This window comes from Saccopteryx bilineata, chromosome 5, assembly GCF_036850765.1.
Source record: "Saccopteryx bilineata isolate mSacBil1 chromosome 5, mSacBil1_pri_phased_curated, whole genome shotgun sequence".
Taxonomy (NCBI): Eukaryota; Metazoa; Chordata; class Mammalia; order Chiroptera; family Emballonuridae; genus Saccopteryx; species Saccopteryx bilineata.
This window is the reverse complement of record NC_089494.1, coordinates 103,264,030-103,278,982: the sequence shown is the minus strand read 5'-3', so window position 1 is coordinate 103,278,982 and position 14,953 is coordinate 103,264,030. Positions and strand designations below refer to the sequence as shown.

The 14,953-nt window shown below is 37.0% G+C and overlaps 1 protein-coding gene across 1 annotated transcript in view; it reads left to right on the top strand.

Moving 5' to 3' along the window:
- The window catches only part of THSD7B (thrombospondin type 1 domain containing 7B), a 1,096,947-nt gene that overhangs the window by 403,111 nt on the left and 678,883 nt on the right, over nucleotides 1-14,953 (top strand). Inside the window, exon 4 of the mRNA XM_066232872.1 lies at nucleotides 534-782. Within this exon, the coding sequence (XP_066088969.1) occupies nucleotides 534-782 (249 nt within the window). The remainder of the gene's footprint in view (nucleotides 1-533; nucleotides 783-14,953) is intronic.

Sequence of the window (14,953 nt, the reverse complement as noted above, 5' to 3'; positions counted from 1 at the left end):
TTTAATAGCCTAGTATTTACTACAGTGGTTAGATGAATACTCTAAAACTTACATTTACCTTTGTATGACCTTAGACCAATGCTTTAGCTTTCCTGAGCCAAGGTTTTCTCATCTACAAATAGGCATCATAATGTGTAAACTCAAGAGATTGTGTAGAGAAAGTGCCCATGAAGTGCAGCAGTGTGTGGCACAGGGAGACCCATCAATAAACGCTAACTGCAGGCTGTCATGTAGGTGAAAAAACACTCCAAAACTCCAGAAGAGCCTCCATTATGAGGATAAGGTATACTCACCTTACATATGTCTTGCTAGAGTGAAATAAGTTCACAGTTTCAAATGAAAGAGAACACATATTTTTTAAATGCACATCCTTCTCTATTTATCATGATGCCTTTAACATGTTTTTAAATTCTCAAATTTGAACACTTAAACCAGATTTCAAAGTTTTTTGTTTTTTTAATTATAAGCACTTCATAATGTTGGTTGCTTTGGTTTAATCTATGGCTGTCTGGTTTCTGCTTGTGTTCCTTTAGCCTTTGCATGAAAGACTCCTTCCCTTTGACTGTCCAGTCCTGCATCATGCCGAAAGACTGTGAGACCACCGAGTGGTCCTCCTGGAGTCTCTGCTCCAAGACCTGTCACTCAGGGAGTCTATCACCAGGATTTAGGAGCAGGAGCCGGAGTGTGAAGCACATTGCTATTGGAGGGGGAAAAGAGTGCCCTGACTTTCTGGAGAAGCAGGCGTGCATGGTCGAAGGAGAACTTCTGCAGCTATGTCCCAGGTACTGTGAGTTCCATGGTGTGAGTGTCAGTTTTCCACATAACCTCATTTCATGTGCTATGGGGATGGTAATTTTAACCAAACAGGAGCTGCGACTCATATTTATTGAATCTTTGCTCAGTACAGAGTTCCACACTAGGCAGGATAGCACAGTTAGGTTAAGAGCATGGGCTTTGGTAGTGATTCCCTGGGCTCTAATCCTAATTCTGTGACTGTCTAATTATAAAAATTTTGGCAAGTGATTAATTCTATTATCAAGTTTATATTATCTACTGGCAGTACTTTATCACCTGGCACATAATAAATGCTTAATAACCATTAGATATCATTACCTGACATATTAAACCTAATACTTTTAACAACCTAAGAAACCATTCATCATACCTGTATTTTGCAAGTGAGGACATTACTGCTCAGAGAGATTAAAAAATTGTTGAGGTTACATCGCTAACGAATGGTATCCCCCTTTTTTTATTCAGTTTTGTTTCCAGATCTAACTTCCACTTTGAAGTGTTTCTAATCCAGTGCTCCCTGGGAGCGAGAGAATGTTGGACAAAAGGCTACCATAGATTATTAGCTATATTTTAACATCTTGAGATTGGTTTTATACATATACACATATATATTTGGCTATATGGCCCTTGGGCAAGGCCTCTAGTATTTTGTTTTGTGTTGTGGGTTCACGATGAGCCCAGTCTGATAATGACAGAAGTCATTCGGGTCTGGTTATTCAGAAATCTGTTGGGGATGGATTTATGGTAACCCCTGCTGGGCAGCTGCCCTGAACTACATCTCTTCAATCTGCAGCTATTTTCGATAGACCTTTCCTGTAGTTTCTTATAGTTCTCAAGATTGGGAAATCATTTTCCCAGCAAAAAAATAAAAAATGAAATGAGGCAAAAAATCGCTTCTTTTAGAAATGAATCATCTGAGACTATGAGAAGGGTAGTGGGTCACAAACTCAATAGGTGTTCCTGATGGACCTGGCTGTTTCTTAAACTTGAAATGATGTGTGTTTTTGGGGGATTGCAGGGCAGGTCTCTCCTGTCAGATTCTTAGCCACTCACTTCCTCCGTCTCACCATTGATATCAATGTGGATTCAGTATGCTCTTTATATACTGCTTGCTCACTTTTCTTTACTAAGATAACCCCTTAGATTCCTATCCGTTTCTTACCTCAAAAGCAGAGATAGTAGGTGCACTTCATGAGCCTTTACAGATTAAGTTATTCTCTACAGAATTTTCCAACTTTGTGTTGAGTATGTGCCCAGTCTTTTTTTTTTTTTTCTTAATTAGTTGAGGGGTGGGGAGGCAGAGAAAGACTCTCTCATGCACCCAGACTTGGATCCACACAGCAAGTCCCCTACCTTGTGATACACTGCCTGTCTGGGCCACTGCTCCATTGCTCGGCAATCAAGCTATTTTAGCATCTGAGGAGAGACCTCAGCGCCCTGGGCCAACTTTGCTCTAACCATTCAATCCATGGCTATGGGACAGAAAGAGAAAGAGAGCAATAAAAAAGGATTAGGGGTAGAGAAGCAGATGGGTGCTTCTCCTGTGTTCCCTGACCAGAATTAAACCTGGGACTTCTACATGCCAGGCCTATGATCTACCACTGAGCCAACCAACCAGGGTGTATCCAGTCTTTCAAATCACTAATTAGGGGGCAAAGCATAGAATTGTAAACAGCATAAAACTTGGATCTCTGTTCTTCTTGAACTTGGATAGACCTGGGTTAAAATTGCATCACCATCACTTATTAGTTATGTGTCCTTGGACAAGCTATGTAATTCCTCTAAGACAGGGGTCGGGAACTTTTTCGGCTGAGAGAGCCATGAATGCCACATATTTTAAAATGTAATTCCATGAGAGCCATACAATGATTCGTGTACGTTACGTATTATCCAACAAAAATTTGATGTTGTCCCAGAGGACAGTTGTGATTGGCTCCAGCAACCCACAACCATGAACATGAGCGGTAGGAAGTGAATGGATTGTAATACATGAGAATGTTTAATATTTTTAACATTATTTTTTTTTTAAAGATTTGTCTGCGAGCCAGATGCAGCCATCAAAAGAGCCACATCTGGCTCACGAGCCATAGATTCCCAACCCCTGCTCTAAGACATTTAAGTCTTCAATAAATCATGTCTAGCCCTGGCCAGAAAGCTCCATTGGTTAAAACGTTGTCTTAATATGCAAAATTTGTGGGTTCAATCCCTGGTCTAGGCACATACAGGAATAGGTCAATCTCTCTCTCTCTCTCTCTCTTTCTCTCTCTGTCTCTCTTTCTCTCTCTCCCCCTTCCTCTCTCTCTAAAATCAATACATTTTTAAAAATTAAATAAAAAACAAAATATGTCTAATCATGCTGCCTGTGTTGAAGGTTGAAAAGGTACATACCAGGTAAGTAAACTCTCAGTCCTAGTGCTCAGCATATAGGAGGCACTACATGAATGGTGACCTTTATTGTTGTTATTTGCTGTTTTATTTATTTCTTTAAGAAAGAGAATCTCTTTTTTCCTTATAAGGCATACTCTACTAATTTCATGGAGTATAAATTTATTTCTTCTGAAAATCTTCTGGAAGATTTGGAAATCTTTTATTCCCTATGGAGGTAAAATTTAGAAAGGTTTTCAATGGCAAACTGCTAGGAATAAAATCTGGGTTTCATGTTGGCCTTGATATTGGTGCCTCTTTTCTTTGTTCCTTTGATAGAATGGCTACTGACGCCTTCCAGCTGTTTGAACAGTTTATTGATTTATAGACATTACTCACTTTTCTCTTTTGTTTGTTAAAAATGATTACAATTCTTTTGGAAGTCAAGGTGGTGTCTTTCTGATGATGCAGAGAAGGTTGACTCACATTTACATTGTTAAATAATAACTTTGAGGACCTACAGGTGGCCAATGACTATATCAAAGTTTTTGTTTGTTTGTTTGTTTGTTTTTTTTTGTTTGTTTGTTTTTGTATTTTTCAGAAGCTGGAAACGGGGAGAGACAGTCAGACTCCCGCATGCGCCAGTCCGGGATCCACCTGGCACGCCCACCATGGGCTACACTCTGCCCACCAAGGGGCAATGCTCTGCCCCTCCAGGTGTCCCTCTGCCAAGACCAGAGCCACTCTAGCGCCTGGGGCAGAGGCTAAGGAGCCATCCCCAGCGCCCGGGCCATCTTTGCTCCAATGGAGCTTTGGCTGCGGGAGGGGAAGAGAGAGACAGAGAGGAAGGAGGGGGTTGGAGAAGCAAATGGGCGCTTCTCCTATGTGCCCTGGCCGGGAATCGAACCTGGGTCCCCCGCTCGCCAGGCCGATGCTCTACCGCTGAGCCAACCAGCCAGGGCCTTAAAGATTTTTTAAAAATATTTAAAATAACATAGAATTGTCAGTTTCTTTAGCTATGCAAAAGCTTCTTAGTCTGATGTAGTCCCATTCATTTATCTTTGCCTTCACTTCCCTTGCCTTTGGAGTCAAATTCATAAAATGCTCTTTATGGCCAAGGTCCTTCAGTTTAGTACCTATGATTTTATCTATGTAATTTATTGTTTCAGGTTTTATATTTAGTTCTTTGATCCATTTTGATTTAATTTTGGTACAAGGGAACAAACTGTAGTTGAGTTTCATTCTTTCGCATGGCTCTCCAGTTTTCCCAGCACCATTTATTGAAAAGGTTTACTTTTCTCCATTGTTTGTTTTTGGCTCCTTTATCAAAGATTATTTGACCATATATATGTGGTTTTATTTCTGGACTTTCTATTCTCTTCCACTAGTCTAAGTGTCTATTTTTTTGCCAATAACATGCTGTTTAACATGTTGATTTTCATGGCTCTATAATATAATTTGAAGTCAGGTATTGTAATGCCCCCAGCTTCATTCTTTTTCCTTAGGATTACTTTGGATATTCAGGGTTTTTTATAGTTTCATATAAACCTGATGATTTTTTGTTCCAATTCTTTAAAAGTGATATTGGAATTTTCATGAGAATTGCATTAAATTTGTATATTGCTTTGGGTAATATATGGTCATTTGGACTATATTTTGTCTATCCAAGGGCAAAGAATATTTTTTAATTTCATTGTATCTTTTTCAATTTCCCTTAACAATGCTTTGTAGTTTTAATTATACAGGTCCTTCACATTCTTTGCTATGTTTATTCCTAGGTATTTTTTTTTGTTGCAACTGTAAAAGAGATTATTTTTTTGAGTTTGTTTTCTGATGTTTCATTGTTGGCATATAGGAAGGCAATAGACTTCTGTATATTAATTTTGTATCCTGCCCCCTTACTGTATTGGTTTATTGTTTCTAATAGTCTTTTTGTGGAGTCTTGGGAGTTTTTGATGTACAGGATCATATCAACTGCAAAAAGTGAAACCTTTACTTCTTCTTTCTCAATATAAATGCCTTTTTTTTCTTTATCTTGTCTGATTGCTCTGGCTAGAACTTCCAGCACTATGTTGAGTAAGAGTGGAGATAGTTGGCAGCCTTGTCTTGTTCCTGATTTTAGAGGAAAAGTCTTCAGTTTTTTGCCATTTAATATGATGTTAGCTGATGGTTTGTCATTAATGGCCTTTATTATATTGAGATATTTTCCTTCTATACCCATTTTATTGAGTGTTTTAAACATAAAATAATGTTGTATTTTATCAAATGCTTTTTCTGCATCTATTGATAGGATCATATGGTTTTTGTTCTTTGTTTTTTTGATATGGTGTATTATATTAACTGTTTTAAAAATGTTGAACCATCCTTGTGATTCTGAGATGAATCCACTTGACCTCGATGAATTATTTTTTAATATGTTGTTGTATTTGATTTGCTAGTATTTTGTTTAGTATTTTAGCATCTGTATGCATTAGAGATATTGGTCTGTAGTTTTCTTTTTTTGTGTTGTCCTTGCCAGGTTTTGGTATGAGGGTATGTTGGCCTCATAAAATGTGTTTGGAAGTATTGTTTCTTTCTTCTTCAATTTCTTAGAAGACTTTGAGTAGAATAGGAACCCCGTCTTCTTTGAATGTTTGATAGAATTCACTATTATAGCTGCCTGACCCTGGACTTTTATTTTTTGGGAGGTTGTTGATAGTTGTTTCTATTTTCTCCCTGCTTATGGGTCTGTATAGACTATCTACTTCTTCATGACTCAGTCTAGGAAGATTGTACTGTTCTATGAATTTATCCATCTCTTCTATATTGTTAAATTTGGTGGCATATAGTTTTTCATAGTATTGTACAATAATTTCTTGTATATCTATAATATCTGTGGTGATTTCTCCTCTTCCATTTTGGAATGTGTTTATATGAGTCCTTTCTCTTTTTTCCTTAGTCCTGCCAAGGGTTTGTCAATTTTGTTGATCTTTTCAAACAGACAGCCAGTTAAATGGAAGATGATATTTTCAAACAACAGCTCAGATAAGGGCTTAATATTCAAAATATTGAAAGAACTCACAAAAACTCAACAACAAACAAGCAAATAATCCAATAAAAAATGGGAAGAAGACATGAACAGACACTTCTCCCAGGAATAAATATAAATAGCCAATATAATATATGAAAAGATGTTCATTTTCACTAGCTATTATAGAAATGCAAATCAAAACTACAATGAGATACCATCTCACACTTGTTAGATTAGCTATTATCAACAAGACAGGTAATAACAAGTGGTTGGAGAGGCTGTGGAGAAAAAGGAACCCTCATTCATTTTTGGTGGGAATGTAAAGTAGTACAACCATTGTGGAAGAAAGTATGATGGTTCCTCAAAAAACTGAAAATAGAACTACCTTATGACCCAGCAATCCCTCTACTGGGTATATACCCCCAAAACTCAAAAACATTGGTACGTAAAGACACATGCTGCCCCATGTTCATGGCAGCATTGTTCACAGTGGCCAAGACAGGGAAACAACCTAAAAGCCCTAAAAGATGATTGGATGAAGAAGATGTGGTACATATATACTATGGAATACTACTCAGCCATAAGAAATGATGACATAGGATCATTTACAACAACATGGATGGACCTTGATAACATTATATTGAGTAAAAGAAGTAAATCAGAAAAAACTAAGAACTGTATGATTCCATACATAGGTGCGACACAAAATTGAGACTCATGGACTTGAAAAAGAGTGTGGTGGTTACCAGGGTGAGAGGAAGGGAGGAGAGAAAGGGGGTGGAGGAGGGGAAGGGCATAAAGAAAACCAAATAAAAAGTAACGGAGGATCATTTGACTTTGGGTGATGGGTATGCAACTAATCAAATGTCAAAATGATCTGGAGATGTTTTCTCTGAATCTATACTCTAATTGATCAATGTCACCCCAGTAAAATTAGTTGTCTAAATAAAATTTTTAAAAAGATTAAAAAACATAGAGTTCATCAGGGGAAGTTTTGAGAGTAAAAGCTGTATAAATCGGCATTTTTTAGATTCCAAAGTAAGAGCCATTTGGCTCCAAAGTCAGTGTTCTTTCCATTAAATTCCAATGACTTTAATAATATTCACAACATAAACATTCATATATGTATATGTATTATTTTTTTTAACAAAAATGAGAATAGTGATTATTCAAGCTATACCCAAGATGACTTTCTGTATTGGTCTTTATTTACTTGTACCTTAACATCAAGAGATAGAGGCTGAGACATTTCATTGGTGATGAACCTGGCTCTCTAGTTCTGCTATTTGATGATCTTATTGAGTTTGACATATAGATTAAGACATATATTATATTATATATATAATATAACCCTTTCAAATAGTAAATTTGTAGACAATAAGAATTTTGGAAAATTGACTGAATACCAATCAGTGTTTCCTAGGGAGAATAATGTGCTAATTAATGATTCCACTTGGTGGTAGAAAGGAGAATGCATATATAACAGTGACAAAATTAACATTGGCTGACATTCTTCTTTGTCTGCATTCTGAGCTGTGGCCTCTACCACAGGAAAGCATAAAAGCTGTGTATAAGTTTTATTTCTTGTTTGACATTGGTGATTAAAATTTATTGTGAGCAAGGGAAATGAAAACAAAAATCTATTACGGAAACAAAATGCCCATTTTTCCTTTCCCAGAATTCATGAACAATTCATATGTATCAAGCAATTTCATTCACCACATTTCTCCCCAGCAGGAAATTGTACATTTCTGTGACTTTTCATAGTGTTTCTAACAACTTCCAGGGTGTGGTTTGGCTTTTACCCTTCCACTTCTGTGCTGTAGGAGACGTGGTCTTTCATTCAGGAAATATACAGTAAGATTTTGCTATGTGCCAAGCACTGTGGTAAGTTGTGGATATCATAGAGAACAAAATAAAGTTTCCTCTTAATCATAGGACTTAAATTTAAGTGAAGATATACTGAATAAATATAATCAATCAAATAAACTATATTTTTTGGTATCAGCTATGGAAAAAGTAAAACATTAGAGTAGGTTAAAGACTGAGGCTTCTGGGATGTTGTGATAGGGAGAAAGCTCAGGGTCCAGAATTAAATAGGATCATTAGAGAAGCCTCATTTGAAAAGATAGCAGAGGGCATGAAGGAAGTGAGGAAATCTTCCATTTGGGTATATAGTGGAATGATATTCTTCCAAGAACAGGATAATGCTAGAAGTGTTCTAGTTTCTGTTGTATAAATATTGCTTAGAAAAGTTCTTTAGTTGTACGGCTTTGGTGCCACTCTGGGCTGCACAGATCAGCACTTTAGCTCACAACACTCTGAATGCCAGTCCCTAAGGCATCATTTCATAAATGGAATTATGATCAAGAGAAACTTAGCCAAGAAGCATTCCCTGAGACTGGAACACTTTGGAAGTTGTTTTTGGAACAATAACCTTAACTTGAAAGGAGACAGTCTAGTCTACATTACGCTAACTTGGGAAAGTTTAGCACTACCGAGGAGTTAGCTTTGTGTATAGACTTAAACTTGTTTCAAGAGTTTGCTATTTTACACCAAGACATATAGAACCAAGAGAACCCTTCCTCCATCATTACACAGTCTACTTGTAATTGTATGCCCCTCTCCAACATAACAGTAAGTATTTATATTGTCTAATATGGGGTTAAGATAAAAATGAGAGAGGGAATAAATTTGAATATCACTTGCCACCTTTTCTCTTGGTGTGTTTATCTCCTATCATTGACCTTTAAGACCTTAGACATTATTTTATTCTCTGCCTCAAAATGTTGAAAGAAAAGGTACCTTGACACATGGGTCCTTTCCTATGTTCTGCTTTAACATCTAAAGTATTCAACCCCAATGCAACTAGAGGAAGGTGAAAAGCATTCTAAGACCATAAATGATAAGGTAGTGCTATTTAGTAAATAGCATAAGGAATGACAGAAGGGCTGTAATATTTTAAATGCTTAATGTCAGAGAGCTTAGATAGGACCTGGTTGAAACAGCCCTTACTCCAGATCTCATATGTTTAAGTAGAGCCCCTTCTGGCTGAAGACACAATAACACACAAGAACATTGCAGAACATCAGCTGCACACATCTTTTTTGTAAGTGGCAGCTCAGATAACCTACCAGAACCTTCTGCCACCTCACCAGAAGGCAACAACTTTCATGCAAAACTAGCTGTTCTACCTCATAACTGATCATTGAGAAATTGAAATAGAATACAAGATGGCACTAGTAAAAGGTGACAGTGACCAGTGTAGAATAAAACTGAAAAGATCTTTAGACAGACTCTGCATGGCTTATAGAAGGGGTCCCCAAACTATGGCCCACAGGCTGCATGAAGCCCCCTGAGGCCATTTATCCGGCACTTCCAGAAGGGGCACCTGTTTCATTGGTGGTCAGTGAGAGGAGCATAGTTCCCATTGAAGTACTGGTCAGTTTGTTGATTTAAATTTACTTGTTCTTTATTTTAAATATTGTATCTGTTCCTGTTTTGTTTTTTTACTTTAAAATAAGATATGTGTAGTGTGCATAGGGATTTGTTCATAGTTTGTTTTTTATAGTCTGGCCCTCCAATGGTCTGAGGGACAGTGAACTGACCCCCTGTGTAAAATATTTGGGGACCCCTGGCTTATAGTGTTACATTACGGTATATAGACTGTAACATATTACTACACAGAAAAGCCAATTTGTAAAACTTTGTTTCAATAGTCGGGCCTGACAATGAATAGACAAACTTTTATAATCCACACTTCCTTGACTCTAGTATGTATAAATTTGTCCTTGTTATGGATAACCTTTCAAAAAAAGTTCATCTGTGCAGACTCGTAATAAGAGATCTATCTGAGTCTCCTGCCATCCACTTTAATTTCCTTGTAAAACAATCCCCTAGGACCAGCCTACTTCTCCTTAAGATTGAAGGACCTGAAACCAATTTTAGATAAAATCATTCTTCCTTGAGAAAACTCTAGGAGTTAGTTGATGGATGTTTTAAGATAAATATTGAAGCCAGTGAGACGGCCAAGGAAATGATGGCAGGTAAAAGCTGGCTTGATAATGGGCTTCCTTTGCCCATTGGAACAAAGTTAGTGCTGGGGTTGCTGTGCCATGACATTGCTGCAGGCTGAAGCTGTGCAATTCAGGACACTGAAGCTTTAAGTTTGTGCTCACTTAGTTTATGCATGTTAAGATTCTGTTGTAATATGCTTTTAAAAAAACTAGAGCATGGTAACCATGTCTTCCAAGAATTTTTAATAGTTAATAAGGCTTCCATACATCACCCCATACAAACAATCTGGCTTTGTTGTTTATTTGTATTTTCCCTCTACTTTAGAATGGCTAACACTTATAAAAATATCTGGCTGATAGTAAATGCTCAGTAAACAATGGATGGATGAACAAATGAATGCTCAAATATATGGCAGTTCTAGAACAATAATGTGCACAGGATACTTTATTTCATGCTTATACTTACTATGTTACACATGTGTGGAGGATTCAAAATCATCAATCAAATAAAGACACTTACTCAGAGAAGTGATGGACACACCAAGCTTAATGGAGTCCCCTATGACCTCTTGGTTTTGCTAACAATGTGTCTGGTTTGCCAGCTAAGATAAATTTCTGTTGTCATTGGTTATGAGAGTAGCTCCCAAAAGGGTGAGGAATGAATTCAGGTCTGAATTTGGTAAAGTTTGCCTTCCAGACAGAATGGCATGTATCACCTACCGCATCTGTATCTTCTTCCCTTTGCCGCAGCACCTAACACCATGCCCATAATGGGGGCTTAATAAATGGTTGTCAAATGAATTCTTTAAGGCATGTTTTATTGTTTGAATTAAACAGCTTTTCTTCAGCACTTGAGGAATAAATGGGTCATGAACTGGAACCTTCAGGAGAATTTGTTTTAGAAAAGAAACAACTGTTTCAAAATATCTGTAAATTGTTTCAGCAGAAGGAAATTGATGTCTTTTATTGAGTCTATCTTTTACTGATGCATATTTTTCCATGTGTCCCCACTGTGCCACTTTAAGTCCTCCTGGATGGAAGATTTGTTCCCCTGTTAGTGTTAGAAAGTTAACGTACTGCTAAGTGTTGTGCATAGTGATAGAACTGTATTAATAATACATATGTGGATTTTGGCTAGCAAAGCCATCTGCTGACAGGCAAAGAGCTTTGTACCAGAGTAGCTTTCCATAATCAATAGTCCCACTCTATTCAATAAAAAATTACTAGAGCATAAAATGTATAAAGCTTGATCAGTTCCCTTTATTCTGGTTGTCTGTTCAGCAAAAAAAAAAAAATTACAATTCTTTCTAAATATATTTACAACTTTGAAAAGGACAACAGACATTATATAAATTAGTCATGCTGCAGTAACTAATTTTTTAACATGCACACATTTAATTTGAATACCTTGTACCAGTATTTCAAATCCAAGTGTGTTTGCAAACCTATATGTGCCCAGTCAGAACATTACCATTAACTAATTCAATTATTCTTTCAATCTGTCATCATTAAATCACTTAAGATTCTACCTCATGTTGCTCTGCTCTAAACCTTTACAAGAAGAAATCATGCTTTTAAAACAATTTTAAGCCTTATGAAGATGACAAAGTGTGCAACCCATTTCTAAAATGTTTAATGTGTTGATTTTAGAGAAAGAGGAAGGGAGAGAGAGAGAGAGAGAGAACGACAGGAATACTGATCTCTTCCTGTATGTGCCCCAACCAGGGATTGAACCTGCAGCATCTGCGCCTCAGCCAGTCCTCTACCAACCTAGCTATCTGGCCAGGACAAGCATGCATTCTAAAGGGCAGAAGTTGCTATAAAACTCTGATGGTCTTGCTGTCCTGTTGTTATTAGAATAATATTTTTATTTTTTTAATTTATTCTGTTGATATGGTTTCAAGTGTCACACTCAGTATAGCACCCTCTGCACCCTGTGTCGTGTCCCCATGCACTATGCAAAGTCACTTTCTAGTCCTAAATTCTACCCAGTACCCCTCTCCCTTTACCTCCCCTTTCCTACTGGCTAATGCTGCCCTGTTGTCTGTATATATGCTATGTATACATGTTTTAGATAATCCTATCACCTTTTTTCAGTACCCTCATCCCCCTTCCCTCTGGCAGCTGTCCATTTGTTCCCATGACCTGCCTCTTTCTATTTTGTTCCTCAGTTTATTGTGTTCATTATACTCCCTAATATAGCCTGGCTTGTTCCATTTAGCATAATAATCTCCAGGTTCATCCATGTTGTTGCATAAGGTAAAATTTCCTTCTTTTTTTACAGCTGCATAGTATTCCATTGTGTACATATACCACTGGTTTTTTATTCAGTCATCCACTGATGGACAATTGGGCTGTTTCCAGATCTTGGCTATTGTAAACACTGCAATGATCATGAAGGTGTATATCTTTTTTTGGAATTAGTGTTTTGGAATTCTTTTTATTTTTAATTGATTTAAATTTACTGTGTTTATGTGGATTCAAGTGTCCAACCAAATATATCCTCCCACCTCCATGTACCCCTAAACATTCCTCTTGCCCCTCCCCCCAATGCCCTCCCCCCTTCCCTCCAAGATTTGTTTTTTTTGCTCTCTATAATGTTGTGTTATGTATATATAATTTCACCAATCTCTTTCCCTTCTCTGATTCCATCCTCTCATCCCCTTTTCCCTCTGCCCACTTTCCCTCTGGTCCCTTTCATCCTGCCTCTGTCTCTATTCTGTTCCTCAGTTCACATTGTTCATTGGATTCCTCAAATGAGTGAGGTCATATGATATTTTTCTTTCTCTGCCTGGCTTACTTCACTTAACATAATAGTTTCCAGGTCCATCCATGTTATCACAAAAGATAAGATTTCCTTCTTTTTCATGGCCCCATAGTATTCCATTGTGTATATATACCACTGCTTTTTAATTCACTCATCCACGGATGGACACTTGTGCTGTTTCCAGATCTTTGCTATTGTGAACAATGCTGCCATAAATATGGGGGTGCATTTCTTCTTTTGAATCAGTGATGTGGTGTTCTTAGGATATATTCCTAAAAGTGGGATGGCTGGGTCAAAGGCAGTTCCATTTCTAATTTTTTGAGGAATCTCCATACTGTTTCCACGAGTGGCTGCACCAGTCTGCATTCCCACCAGCAGTGCAGGAGGGTTCCCTTTTCTCCACACCCTCGCCAGCACTTATTCTGTGTTGTTTTGTTAATGAGTACCATTTTGACTGGTGTGAGGAGGTATCTCATTCTGGTTTTTAAGATAAATTCCTAGAGATGGAGTGGCGAGATTATAAGGCAGTGAGTTCCATTTGGAATTTTTTGAGGTAACTCCATACTGTTTTCCATGGCTGCATGAGTCTGCATTCCCACCAGCAGTGCAGGAGGGTTCCCTTTTCTCCACACCCTCACCAGCACGTATTTGTTGATTTGTTAGTGAAAGCCATTCTGGCTGGTGTGAGTTGATATCTCATTGTGGTTTCAATTTGCATTTTTCTGTTGATTAGTGACAATGAACAACTTTTCAGATACCTATAGACCATCTGTATGTCCTCTTTGGAGAAGTGGCTATTCTGGTTTTTTGCCCATTTTTTAAATTAGATTGTTATTCTTCCTGTTGTTGAATTTTAAAAGTTCTTTATAAATTTTGGCTATTAACCCCTAATCAGATGTATTGGCGAATATGCTTTCTAATCCATTCTGTTGTCTTTTTATTTTGTCAATAGTGTCCCTTACTGTGCAAAAACTTTTTAGTTTGATTAGTCACATTTGTTTATATTTCCTTATTTCACTTGCCCAAAGGAGAAATATTGCTATGAGTGATATCTGAGAATGTACTGCCTATATTGTCTTCAAGGATTTTTATGGTTACATTTGTCTTTATCCATTCTGAATTTCTTTTTGTGAATGGTGTAAGTTAGTGCTCTAGTTTCAGTATTTTCCATATACCTGTCCAGTTTTTCCCACACTATTTATTAAAGAGACTCTCTTTACTCCATTGTATACAGTTGCCTCCTTTGTCACATATTAATTGACCATAAAGGCTGTGTTTATTTCTGGGTTCTCTGTTCTGTTCCACTGATCTATATGCCTATTTTCATGCTAGTACCAGGCTATTTTGATTACAATGGCCTTGTAGTATGTATGTTTGATATCAAGAAGTGTGATACCTCCCACTTTGTTCTTTATTTTCAAGATTGCTTAGACTATCTGGGTTCTTTTTTGGTTTCATATAAATTTTTGGAATATTGTTCTAGATCTTAGAAGTATGTTGTTGGTATTTTAATAGGAATTACATTGAATTTATAGATTGCTTTGAAAAGTATGGACATTTTAATGATGTTAATTCTTCCTATCCATAAGCATGGTATATGCTTCCAGTGTTTATATAATTCTCAATTTTTTTTTCATTGTCTTAAAATTTTCTGAGTAGAAGTCTTTAACCTCCTAGGTTAAATTTATTCCTAGGTGCTTTATATTTGTTGTTTTTATTGGAAGAGTAAATGGGATTGTTTCTTAATTTCTTTTTCTGACAGTTAATTATTGGTGTATAAAAATGCCACTGATTTGTGAATATTAATTTTGTGTCTTGACACTTTACTGAATTCATTTATCAGGTCTAGTAACTTTCTGGCTGAGACATAAGGGTTATCTGTGTACAGTATCATGTCATCAGCAAATAATGACAGTTTTACTTCTTCCTTTCTAATTTAAGTGCTTTTTATTTCTTCTTGTCTGATTGCTGTGGCTAGGATTTCTAGTACTTTGTTAAATA